The sequence below is a fragment of the Lissotriton vulgaris genome, chromosome 3_1, assembly GCF_964263255.1.
Source record: "Lissotriton vulgaris chromosome 3_1, aLisVul1.2, whole genome shotgun sequence".
Taxonomy (NCBI): Eukaryota; Metazoa; Chordata; class Amphibia; order Caudata; family Salamandridae; genus Lissotriton; species Lissotriton vulgaris.
The window spans coordinates 1537603667-1537616106 of record NC_141689.1 but is presented as its reverse complement, the minus strand read 5'-3'; the positions used below and the strand labels follow the sequence as shown (position 1 = coordinate 1537616106).

General features: G+C 56.8%; 1 protein-coding gene across 4 annotated transcripts in view; it reads left to right on the top strand.

The window, feature by feature from the left end:
- NPNT (nephronectin) overlaps positions 1–12440 on the top strand; it is a 284483-nt gene that overhangs the window by 257304 nt on the left and 14739 nt on the right. For all 4 annotated transcript variants that reach the window (XM_086962034.1, XM_086962032.1, XM_086962033.1 and 1 more), the window contains one exon: positions 10603–10862. In XM_086962034.1, coding sequence (XP_086818160.1) covers positions 10603–10862 — 260 coding nt within the window. The remainder of the gene's footprint in view (positions 1–10602; positions 10863–12440) is intronic.

Below are 12440 nucleotides of genomic sequence, written 5' to 3'. Positions count from 1 at the left end.
TGAATCTATGAAAGATACCCATAATACTGGATAAGAAATGCGTTACTTACCTGTAACTGCAGTTATCCAGTATTGGTATCTTTCATAGATTCACATGCAACCCACCCACCTCCCCTGGAAGGGCTCACCTTAGCTCTCTCAGTAGGTACTATTTAGCACTGTGCTTACGAAAATCTGAGGGACTAGGGCTCCTTCCAGGAAGGTTCTAGAGGGTGGTGAGATCTGATTGGCTCCTGGCCAAAGTTTAGTCCTTTTTACAAAAGGACATGGATATGTTACTAATGTGAGGCCTCTGGCCTATTGTTATGTATATGTCTTTATGACATTACTTTCTTTATATACCGGGGACTCCCACCCCGACGACGGGGAATGATTCAGGCATGTGAATCTATGAAAGATACCAATACTGGATAACTGCAGTTACAGGTAAGTAACGCATTTCTTCTTTTGCCACTCATCATTCTGAAACATACCTAACCCATAGCTCCTCCAAGGGAGCCCTAATCCCCATCCACGTGATGGATACCCACCTCCTTGCCAGCACAAGTGGCAGTTGCAAAAACCAGATTGTCATTTTACGTTTCTTCGGGAGGACAAGTTTGCCCAATAGCTAGCTGAGTCATGAGCTCACAAGGCAGAACGGCAGCCCGATTCAACCGCACAATTACTCTCTCCCAGGGCCGGACTGGCCGTAGCAGGCGTTTCCCCGGTGGGCCGCTAGGGTGGGGGGCGGTTTTGATGCTCGGGCCGTTTTTGTTACAGGGGAGCCTGCAATATCGGCCTCCTGTAACAAAATCGGCAAAACCAGCTCGAGCATACAGTCGGCTGCACCCCCATCGACCCCCAGGGGCCCGGCCGAGCAGTTTGCCAGGGCCGGTTTCGTTGCACAGTCCGGCCCTGCTCTCTCCTAGAATGCATGCACCTGTGGGCAACCCCATGCAAGCTGAATAAAGTCTGCCTCTACAGTTGCACAACAGGGACATGCCGCTGTGCGCTCTGGATTTATCTTTGCATGCCCGTGGGAGTCCTATAGGTGTGATGTTCAAAATAAAAGTGAATTAATTTGAACCGGGCGTTTACTGGACACAGTCTTCAACAACTCATAAGTCCTGGCCCAGTCCACATCTGAGATTGGAGCCCCGATATCTGCCTCCCACACATGCCGCACTGTCAGAGGTCCTGTAATCGTATCCGCCTGTATTGCCTTGTAAATTGGCAAAATGAAGTGGCGCCCAGACACCAGCACCACTAACATACCCAATGTAGCCAAGGCAGTTGGCGCCACGGAATAAGACGTCTAGAGGGCCCTTACCTTATCCAACATACCCGCATAGTGCAGAAATCGCCCCGGACCTATCCCGAACCAATTCTGAGCTTCTTCAAAAAACATAAAAACATCTTTCAGAAACAGGTCCCAAGCCAACTCTCGCCAAGGTTGTTATGATATAGCCTCCTCCTTCGAGCTGAAAGGAACCAAAATCCATAGTGGCAGCTCCCTATGAAATGGTGGACTCCACTGAGCCCGCCATCAGTAATGCAGGGAGTTCTGTCCCCTCCACCATGCTCACCAGAAGATCCTTCTCCCAATTGTTCGATTCCTCCATCCATTACGCCCTGTGTGGGAGGCGTAATGATAATATTCCAGTTTTGGCACACCAAATCCACCATCCCCATATTCCCTCATTAAAGTCAGGTGAGCTACCCTACTCCGCCTCCCTACCCAGATGAGCGAGGTGTGGAGGGAATTCAGCTGATAAAACACTCTAGCGCGCAGAGGGCACAATGAATTCTGGATCACATACAGGCAGTGTGACAGAAGCACCATCTTAGACACTGCAACTCTACCCATAAGTGATAATGGTAAAGTGTTCCAGAACCGCACAGAGGCCCACGAGGAGCCTATGACCCACTCAACCTTGTACTGTTTTATTTCTTATGCGCGTTTGCCACCACATCACCGGGCTCAGATGAGAGGCCTAGAGCTTGCATAGTATTTTGATAGCAGAATTGATCATCCTGAGCAGATGAAATTATGTTAAAAGTACAGTTTTTGGGTCACAGCCCGCTTTCTTGTTGTGTCTTTGTGCCAACTTGTAGTCCTTTATTTGCTAAGGTGCCCATTAAGAAAGACAGAAAAGGGAGAGGAGATAACTCGAGAGTCGTCTTGTAAAGATGTCTTCAGACACATGGGGGCGTCCCATAGTCCTTGATAAGAATTCTTATCCTGGCAGTGGGTATATTAAAGTACAAGAAAAAAATAGTCTCAAATTACTTTAAACTTGCCATGAATCCAAGGGTCCGGAATTAGTTTATGCTCATAAGAGGCTTATTCAGAAAGTCATTATTGTGTACATAAAGTAGTACTTCTGTAGTAATCTTTTACATACTCTTACATGCATTTGTGCACAGGCCCGAAAACAACTAAAATAGAAATACAATGGAAATATTCATGTACAATTATCATAAATAGAAATGCCTGTGCCGTCCTTGTACTTTTACTTACAGAGTTGGACGTTTCAAGGCTGAATCCCAAATGCATGTAAACGAGTACTTCTGTAGTACTATGCCCTATATTCCTAACATTTGTCTGTATTGGCTCTAAAAAATAATTTGTGTCTGCTTTCAGTACCAGTTACATTGTTCTAGTACTTTCTTGAAATTGCTTGAACGATGCGCAGTTAATAATCCCCGGAATGCGTTAAAACCTTGCGTCTGACAGATGTGATTTGAGTATCCATGTTGGATGAGGTAAATGCAACTTGCACAAATAATATGGCATGCGGAGCTGGCCCTTGCTCAGATAGCGCCCTGGGTGGAAAGAAATGTGGCGTCCTTCCTGCAGGTGGTGAATAAAATAAGGCAGCAGGGCGTCCATTTTGTGTTTACAGGGCATTCACACAAAGCAGTAACTGAACTCTGACCACAAACTTCTCAGCACCTCCCCCAGATATTCTGATTCACTTACAGGGTAGGTGGATCCACACGAGTGCCAAGTTGGTGGTGCGCGTGGTGGTGTTGGTGGGTGTTGGCAGGGGGGTGAGAGTGAGATGGAAGGGGAAAGAAGGGGATTAATGGCGTGTAAAACGGTACCTGCAGCAAGTAAAATATTAAAAGCAGTTCAGTCTGAATGATTGGGATCAAGCAAGAGAGACGCTGCTGTAGGCAGGACTTTAATGGAGACAGCCCCATGCACCACGACGAAAATTGGCACCATGGGCCTGAGTCCAGCTCGCCCACGGCACAGGCGGGCCCCGATTGCAAGCCTCAGTATTTTGTATCCACACATTTGCTTGTTCGCCTGCTTCTGATACCCAGGGTGAATATTTGTTATTTTGCATGCCCACCTAACACTACAAATGTATGAAGATTTGCAAATCATGCAAACTGGTTTCCTTGGTGTAGTGTCTGTGGGCACATGTGTTCGCTCGTGGAAAAGAAACCGAAGCATTTCGTTTGCCCCTTGTATGTCCTCTCTAATGAAATGTGTATTCAGCTGACACTGAATACCCAATTGCAAGATGCTCTGCATACACAATCCAGGCTACGAACCGAGGAATGTGGGCCACGCTCCCCACTGACTCCCCACCTCTGTTTCACCTCTGGGCCACACTCCCCACCGCCTCACTACCTTTGTTTCACCTCTCTGCCCCACTCCCCACTGCCCCCCTACCTCTGTTTCACGTCTGGGCCACTCTCCCCACCGCCTCACTACCTCTGTTTCACCTCTGCGCCACGCTCTCCACTGCCTCCCTACATCTGTTTCACCTCTCGGCCTCACTCCCTACCACCTCCATGCCGCTGTTTAACCTCTGGGTCACGCTCTCCACTGCCTCCCTACCTCTGCTTCACCTCTGGGCCTCGCTCCCCACTGCCTCCCTACCTCTGCTTCACCTCTGGGCCACACTCCCCACTGCCTCCCTACCTCTGCTCACCTCTGGGCCACACGCCCCACTGCCTCCCTACCTATGCTTCACCTCTGGGCCACTCTCCCCACTGCCTCCCTACCTCTGTTTCACCTCACGGCCTCACTCCCCACTGCCTCCATGCCGCTCTTTAACCTCTGGGCCACGCTCTCCACTGCCTCCCTACCTCTGCTCACCTCTGGGCCACGCTCCCCACTGCCTCCCTACCTCTGCTTCACCTCTGGGCCACACTCCCCACTGCCTCCCTACCTATGCTTCACCTCTGGGCCACGCTCCCCACTGCCTCCCTACCTCTGCTCACCTCTGGGCCACTCTCCCCACTGCCTCCCTACCTCTGTTTCACCTCTGCGCCACGCTCTCCACTGCCTCCCTACATCTGTTTCACCTCTCGGCCTCACTCCCTACCACCTCCATGCCGCTGTTTAACCTCTGGGTCACGCTCTCCACTGCCTCCCTACCTCTGCTTCACCTCTGGGCCTCGCTCCCCACTGCCTCCCTACCTCTGCTTCACCTCTGGGCCACGCTCCCCACTGCCTCCCTACCTCTGCTCACCTCTGGGCCACTCTCCCCACTGCCTCCCTAACTCTGTTTCACCTCTGGGCCACTCTCCCCACTGCCTCCCTACATCTGTTTCACCTCTGGGCCTCACCCCCCACTGCCTCCCTACCTCTGTTTCACCTCTGCGCCACGCTCCCCACTGCCTCCCTACATCTGTTTCACCTCTCGGCCTCACTCCCCACTGCCTACCTACCTCTGTTTCACCTCTGCGCCACGCTCCCCACTGCCTCCCTACATCTGTTTCACCTCTGGGCCACGCTCCCCACTGCCTCCCTACCTCTGCTCACCTCTGGGCCACTCTCCCCACTGCCTCCCTACATCTGTTTCACCTCTCGGCCTCACTCCCCACTGCCTCCCTACATCTGTTTCACCTCTGGGCCACGCTCCCCATTGCCTCCCTACCTCTGCTCACCTCTGGGCCACTCTCCCCACTGCCACCCTACATCTGTTTCACCTCTCGGCCTCACTCCCCACTGCCTCCCTACCTCTGTTTCACCTCTGGGCTTCGCTCCCCACTACCTCCCTACCTCTGGGCTTCGCTCCCCACTGCCTCCCTACCTCTGGGCTTCGCTCCCCACTGCCTCCCTACCTCTGCTCACCTCTGGGCCATGCTCCCCACTGCCTCCCTACCTCTGCTTCACCTCTGGGCTTCGCTCCCCACTGCCTCCCTACCTCTGCTTCACCTCTGGGCCTCGCTCCCCACTGCCTCCCTACCTCTGTTTCACCTCTCGGCCTCACTCCCCACTGCCTCCCTACCTCTGCTCACCTCTGTGCCACTCTCCCCACTGCCTCCCTACATCTGTTTCACCTCTCGGCCTCACTCCCCACTGCCTCCCTACCTCTGTTTCACCTCTGCACCACGCTCCCCACTGCTCCCCTACCTCTGTTTCATGTCTGGGCCACGCTCTCCACTGCCTCCCTACCTCTGCTTCACCTCTGGGCCACGCTCCCCACCTATGGACCTCGCTCCCCACTGCCTCCCTACCTCTGCTTCACCTCTGGGCCACGCTCCCCACTGCCTCCCTACCTCTGCTCACCTCTGGGCCACTCTCCCCACTGCCTCCCTACCTCTGCTCACCTCTGGGCCACTCTCCCCACTGCCTCCCTACCTCTGTTTCACCTCTCGGCCTCACTCCCCACTGTCTCCCTACCTCTGTTTCACCTCTGCACCCGCTCCCCACTGCCTCCCTACATCTGTTTCACCTCTCGGCCTCTCTCCCCACTATCTCCCTACCTCTGTTGCACCTCTGCGCCACGCTCCCCACTGCCTCCCTACATCTGTTTCACTCTCTGCCTCACTCCCCACTGCCTCCCTACCTCTGTTTCACCTCTGCGCCACGCTCCCCTCTGCCTCCCTACAACTGTTTCACCTCTGGGCCACGCTCCCCACTGCTTCCCTACCTCTGCTCGCCTCTGGGCCACTCTCCCCACTGCCTCCCTACCTCTGTTTCACCTCTGCGCCACGCTCCCCACTGCCTCCCTACATATTTTTCACCTCTGGGCCACGCTCCCCACTGCCTCCCTACCTCTGCTCACCTCTGGGCCACTCTCCCCACTGCCTCCCTACATCTGTTTCACCTCTCGGCCTCACTCCCCACTGCCTCCCTGCCTCTGTTTCACCTCTGGGCCACGCTCCCCACTGCCTCCCTACCTCTGCTCACCTCTGGGCCACGCTCCCCACTGCCTCCCTACCTCTGCTTCACCTCTGGGCCCCGCTTCCCACTGCCTCCCTACCTCTGCTTCACCTCTGGGCCTCACTCCATACTGCCTCCCTACCTCTGCTCGCCTCTGGGCCACTCTCCCCACTGCCTCCCTACCGCTGTTTCACCTCTGTGCCATGCTCCCCACTGCCTCCCTACCTCTGCTCACCTTTGGGCCACGCTCCCCACTGCCTCCCTACCTCTGCTTCACCTCTGGGCCCCGCTCCCCACTGCCTCCCTACCTCTGCTTCACCTCTGGGCCTCGCTCCATACTGCCTCCCTACCTCAGCTCGCATCTGGGCCACTCTCCCCACTGCCTCCCTACCTCTGTTTCACCTCTGCGCCATGCTCTCCATTGCCTCCCTACATCTGTTTCACTCTCTGCCTCACTCCCCACTGCCTCCCTACCTCTGTTTCACCTCTGCGCCACGCTCCCCACTGCTTCCCTACCTCTGCTCGCCTCTGGGCCACTCTCCCCACTGCCTCCCTACCTCTGTTTCACCTCTGGGCCACGCTCCCCACTGCTTCCCTACCTCTGCTCGCCTCTGGGCCACTCTCCCCACTGCCTCCCTACCTCTGTTTCACCTATGCGCCACGCTCTCCACTGCCTCCCTACATCTGTTTCACCTCTCGGCCTCACTCCCCACCACCTCCATGCCGCTGTTTCACCTCTCGGCCTCACTCCCCACTGCCTCCCTACCTCTGTTTCACCTCTGCGCCACGCTCCCCACTGCCTCCCTACATATTTTTCACCTCTGGGCCACGCTCCCCACTGCCTCCCTACCTCTGCTCACCTCTGGGCCACGCTCCCCACTGCCTCCCTACCTCTGCTTCACCTCTGGGCCACGCTTCCCACTGCCTCCCTACCTCTGCTCACCTCTCGGCCTCACTCCCCACTGTCTCCCTACCTCTGTTTCACCTCTGCACCCGCTCCCCACTGCCTCCCTACATCTGTTTCACCTCTCGGCCTCACTCCCCACTGTCTCCCTACCTCTGTTTCACCTCTGCGCCACGCTCCCCACTGCCTCCCTACATCTGTTTCACTCTCTGCCTCACTCCCCACTGCCTCCCTACCTCTGTTTCACCTCTGCGCCACGCTCCCCTCTGCCTCCCTACATCTGTTTCACCTCTGGGCCACGCTCCCCACTGCTTCCCTACCTCTGCTCGCCTCTGGGCCACTCTCCCCACTGCCTCCCTACCTCTGTTTCACCTCTGCGCCACGCTCCCCACTGCCTCCCTACATATTTTTCACCTCTGGGCCACGCTCCCCACTGCCTCCCTACCTCTGCTCACCTCTGGGCCACTCTCCCCACTGCCTCCCTACATCTGTTTCACCTCTCGGCCTCACTCCCCACTGCCTCCCTGCCTCTGTTTCACCTCTGGGCCACGCTCCCCACTGCCTCCCTACCTCTGCTCACCTCTGGGCCACGCTCCCCACTGCCTCCCTACCTCTGCTTCACCTCTGGGCCCCGCTTCCCACTGCCTCCCTACCTCTGCTTCACCTCTGGGCCTCACTCCATACTGCCTCCCTACCTCTGCTCGCCTCTGGGCCACTCTCCCCACTGCCTCCCTACCGCTGTTTCACCTCTGTGCCATGCTCCCCACTGCCTCCCTACCTCTGCTCACCTCTGGGCCACGCTCCCCACTGCCTCCCTACCTCTGCTTCACCTCTGGGCCCCGCTCCCCACTGCCTCCCTACCTCTGCTTCACCTCTGGGCCTCGCTCCATACTGCCTCCCTACCTCAGCTCGCATCTGGGCCACTCTCCCCACTGCCTCCCTACCTCTGTTTCACCTCTGCGCCATGCTCTCCATTGCCTCCCTACATCTGTTTCACTCTCTGCCTCACTCCCCACTGCCTCCCTACCTCTGTTTCACCTCTGCGCCACGCTCCCCACTGCTTCCCTACCTCTGCTCGCCTCTGGGCCACTCTCCCCACTGCCTCCCTACCTCTGTTTCACCTCTGGGCCACGCTCCCCACTGCTTCCCTACCTCTGCTCGCCTCTGGGCCACTCTCCCCACTGCCTCCCTACCTCTGTTTCACCTCTGCGCCACGCTCTCCACTGCCTCCCTACATCTGTTTCACCTCTCGGCCTCACTCCCCACCACCTCCATGCCGCTGTTTCACCTCTCGGCCTCACTCCCCACTGCCTCCCTACCTCTGTTTCACCTCTGCGCCATGCTCCCCACTGCCTCCCTACATATTTTTCACCTCTGGGCCACGCTCCCCACTGCCTCCCTACCTCTGCTCACCTCTGGGCCACGCTCCCCACTGCCTCCCTACCTCTGCTTCACCTCTGGGCCACGCTTCCCACTGCCTCCCTACCTCTGCTCATCTCTGGGCCACGCTCCCCACTGCCTCCCTACATATTTTTCACCTCTGGGCCACGCTCCCCACTGCCTCCCTACCTCTGCTCACCTCTGGGCCACGCTCCCCACTGCCTCCCTACATATTTTTCACCTCTGGGCCACGCTCCCCACTGCCTCCCTACCTCTGCTTCACCTCTGGGCCACACTCCCCACTGCCTCCCTACCTCTGCTCACCTCTGGGCCACGCTCCCCACTGCCTCCCTACCTCTGCTTCACCTCTGGGCCACGCTCCCCACTGCCTCCCTACCTCTGCTTCACCTCTGGGCCTCGCTCCCCACTGCCTCCCTACCTCTGCTTCACCTCTGGGCCCCGCTTCCCACTGCCTCCCTACCTCTGCTTCACCTCTGGGCCCCGCTCCCCACTGCCTCCCTACCTCTGCTTCACCTCTGAGCCTCGCTCCATACTGCCTCCCTACCTCTGCTCGCCTCTGGGCCACTCTCCCCACTGCCTCCCTACCTCTGTTTCACCTCTGGGCCACACTCCCCACTGCCTCCCTACCTCTGCTCACCTGTGGGCCACTCTCCCCACTGCCTCCCTACCTCTGCTCACCTCTGGGCCACACTCCCCACTGCCTCCCTACCTCTGCTCACCTCTGGGCCTCGCTCCCCACTGCTTCCCTACCTCTGCTCGCCTCTGGGCCACGCTCCCCACTGCCTCCCTACATCTGTTTCACCTCTGCGCCACGCTCTCCACTGCCTCCCCACATCTGTTTCACCTCTGCGCCACGCTCCCCACTGCCTCCCTACCTCTGCTCACCTCTGGGCCACACTCCCCACTGCCTCCCTATCTCTGCTCACCTGTGGGCCACTCTCCCCACTGCCTCCCTACCTCTGCTCACCTCTGGGCCACACTCCCCACTGCCTCCCTACCTCTGCTCACCTCTGGGCCACACTCCCCACTGCCTCCCTACCTCTGCTCACCTCTGGGCCTCGCTCCCCACTGCTTCCCTACCTCTGCTCGCCTCTGGGCCATGCTCCCCACTGCCTCCCTACCTCTGCTCGCCTCTGGGCCACTCTCCCCACTGCCTCCCTACCTCTGTTTCACCTCTGCGCCACGCTCCCCACTGCCTCCCTACATCTGTTTCACCTCTGGGCCACACTCCCCACTGCCTCCCTACCTCTGTTTCACCTCTGCGCCACGCTCCCCACTGCCTCCCTACCTCTGCTCACCTCTGGGCCACTCTCCCCACTGCCTCCCTACCTCTGTGTTACCTCTGGGCCACACTCCCCACTGCCTCCCTACCTCTGCTCACCTGTGGGCCACTCTCCCCACTGCCTCCCTACCTCTGCTCACCTCTGGGCCACACTCCCCACTGCCTCCCTACCTCTGCTCACCTCTGGGCCTCGCTCCCCACTGCTTCCCTACCTCTGCTCGCCTCTTGGCCACGCTCCCCACTGCCTCCCTACATCTGTTTCACCTCTGCGCCACGCTCTCCACTGCCTCCCCACATCTGTTTCACCTCTGCGTCACGCTCTCCACTGCCTCCCTACCTCTGTTTCACCTCTGGGCCTCGCTCCCCACTGCCTCCCTACCTCTGCTCACCTCTGGGCCACACTCCCCACTGCCTCCCTACCTCTGCTCACCTGTGGGCCACTCTCCCCACTGCCTCCCTACCTCTGCTCACCTCTGGGCCACACTCCCCACTGCCTCCCTACCTCTGCTCACCTCTGGGCCACACTCCCCACTGCCTCCCTACCTCTGCTCACCTCTGGGCCTCGCTCCCCACTGCCTCCCTACCTCTGTTTCACCTCTGCGCCACGCTCCCCACTGCCTCCCTACATCTGTTTCACCCCTGGGCCACACTCCCCACTGCCTCCCTACCTCTGTTTCACCTCTGCGCCACGCTCCCCACTGCCTCCCTACCTCTGCTCACCTCTGGGCCACTCTCCCCACTGCCTCCCTACCTCTGTTTCACCTCTGCGCCACGCTCCCTACTGCCTCCCTACATCTGTTTCCCCTCTGGGCCTCACCCCCCACTGCCTCCCTACCTCTGCTCACCTCTGGGCCTCACTCCCCACCGCCTCCATGTTTAATGGGCCTTGTTCTTCCCCAGGTGGGCAGTACCTACTGCTGTCTCAGCCGAAGGGCAAGGCCGGAAGGATGGCGCGCCTGATCCTGCCCCTTGACCAGCTGGCGCGCGCCGGAGACCTGTGCTTGTCCTTCCGGCACAAGCTGTCTGGCCTGGCGTCCGGCTCCATCCAGGTGTTCGTGAAGCGGAGCCGCACGCACGGGCCGCCCGTGTGGGGAAGAGACGCGGGCTACAACTGGAGGCGGACGCACATCACGCTGAAGGGGGCCGGAGACATCAAACACGTAAGTAACTCGAATGCTTTTTTCCTGCTTCGAATGTGAAACCGGGATTTAAGTGTCTTTTCCTGTATCATCACTTTCTTTGGTTGACGTTTATTCCCGAGCAGCTGAGTATCTTCTTTTCTTGTATTCGAAGTTAACTTGCATCTGCATTCCCTTGGCCCCTTGCTTTTCTCTTACAGACCCCTCTGTCAACCAGACAATATGGACAGAACTTCATACATGGCCGGCGTTTCACCTCTTGAATTTTTCAGTAGTGTTATATGTGCTGATTGCTTTTTCTGTTGTATTTTTAGAACAGATTTTTAATCAGCATCGTTTTATTTTATTGAATTTTTTTGATCGTGGGTATTTGTAAAGAGCAAGGGGCATATTTATGAAGAAGTCGCGCCGTGTCGCAAGTCACCTTCCTGCATTGCGCTGCATGACAGGGAAAGGGCAGGAATGCACCGTATATAACATTGCGCTGCATGACAGGGAAAGGGCAGGAATGCACTGTATATAACATTGCGCTGCATGACAGGGAAAGGGCAGGAATGCACCGTATATAACATTGCGCTGCATGACAGGGAAAGGGCAGGAATGCACCGTATATAGCATTGCGCTGCATGACAGGGAAAGGGCAGGAATGCACCGTATATAACATTGCGCTGCATGACAGGGAAAGGGCAGGAATGCACCGTATATAACATTGCGCTGCATGACAGGGAAAGGGCAGGAATGCACCGTATTCAGGCACGGCCCGTGCAGGGCGTTATACCGGGGCGGTGACGTCAGGCAGGGGAGGATCAGGGTGGGGGGTTGTAAAATGTGGGATATGGACCATTACAGGTAAGTACCGAAAAAAGAAAAAAACGAATTTCGTTGCCCACACTGTATCACATTTGGCGATGCAGCGTGGGCAACGAAATTCGTTTTTTTTCTTTTCGTTACTAACCTGTAGTGGTCCATATCCCACATTTTACAATCCCCCCACCCTGATCCTCCCCTGCCTGACGTCACCGCCCCGGTATAACGCCCTGCACGGGCCGTGCCTGACAGTATTTATCATTATACGGTGCATTCCTGCCTTTTCCCTGCCCTGGTGTACCTGCTGCCTAGCGCCAATGTAGGCACTCTTGCATGGTGCAAGAGTGCCAGTGTTGTAAGCAGGATTGCTTTTGTGCAGGAAGGGACGCCTTCCTGCACAAAAACAACTCCCTGAGGCATTTTCCACTCTCTATGAAGGCTGCAGAATGCAGCACATATAGAAAGAGAAAAAAACTGGGAACGCGTAGCATTTTGGTGCATTCACAGGTCTGTCAGTAATGGTAAATCTGAGACTGCGTCAAAATCCATTTTGTTGCGAGGGAACACCAATGCGCTACCCATGGAACGCCTCCCTGGGGCAGAGTAACGCAACACAGCAATTTGCGCTGTGTTGCATTACTGGATCTTTCAGGACACTCAGGGCCACGCAAGGTGGCCTTATGTGGCTTGATAAATCACATTTAAGTGTTGCATCGTGCATTCAATCCATTGCGTGGTGGAAAAAAGCGACGCAACCAGTACATAATTATGGCCCTAAATGCACTGATTTAA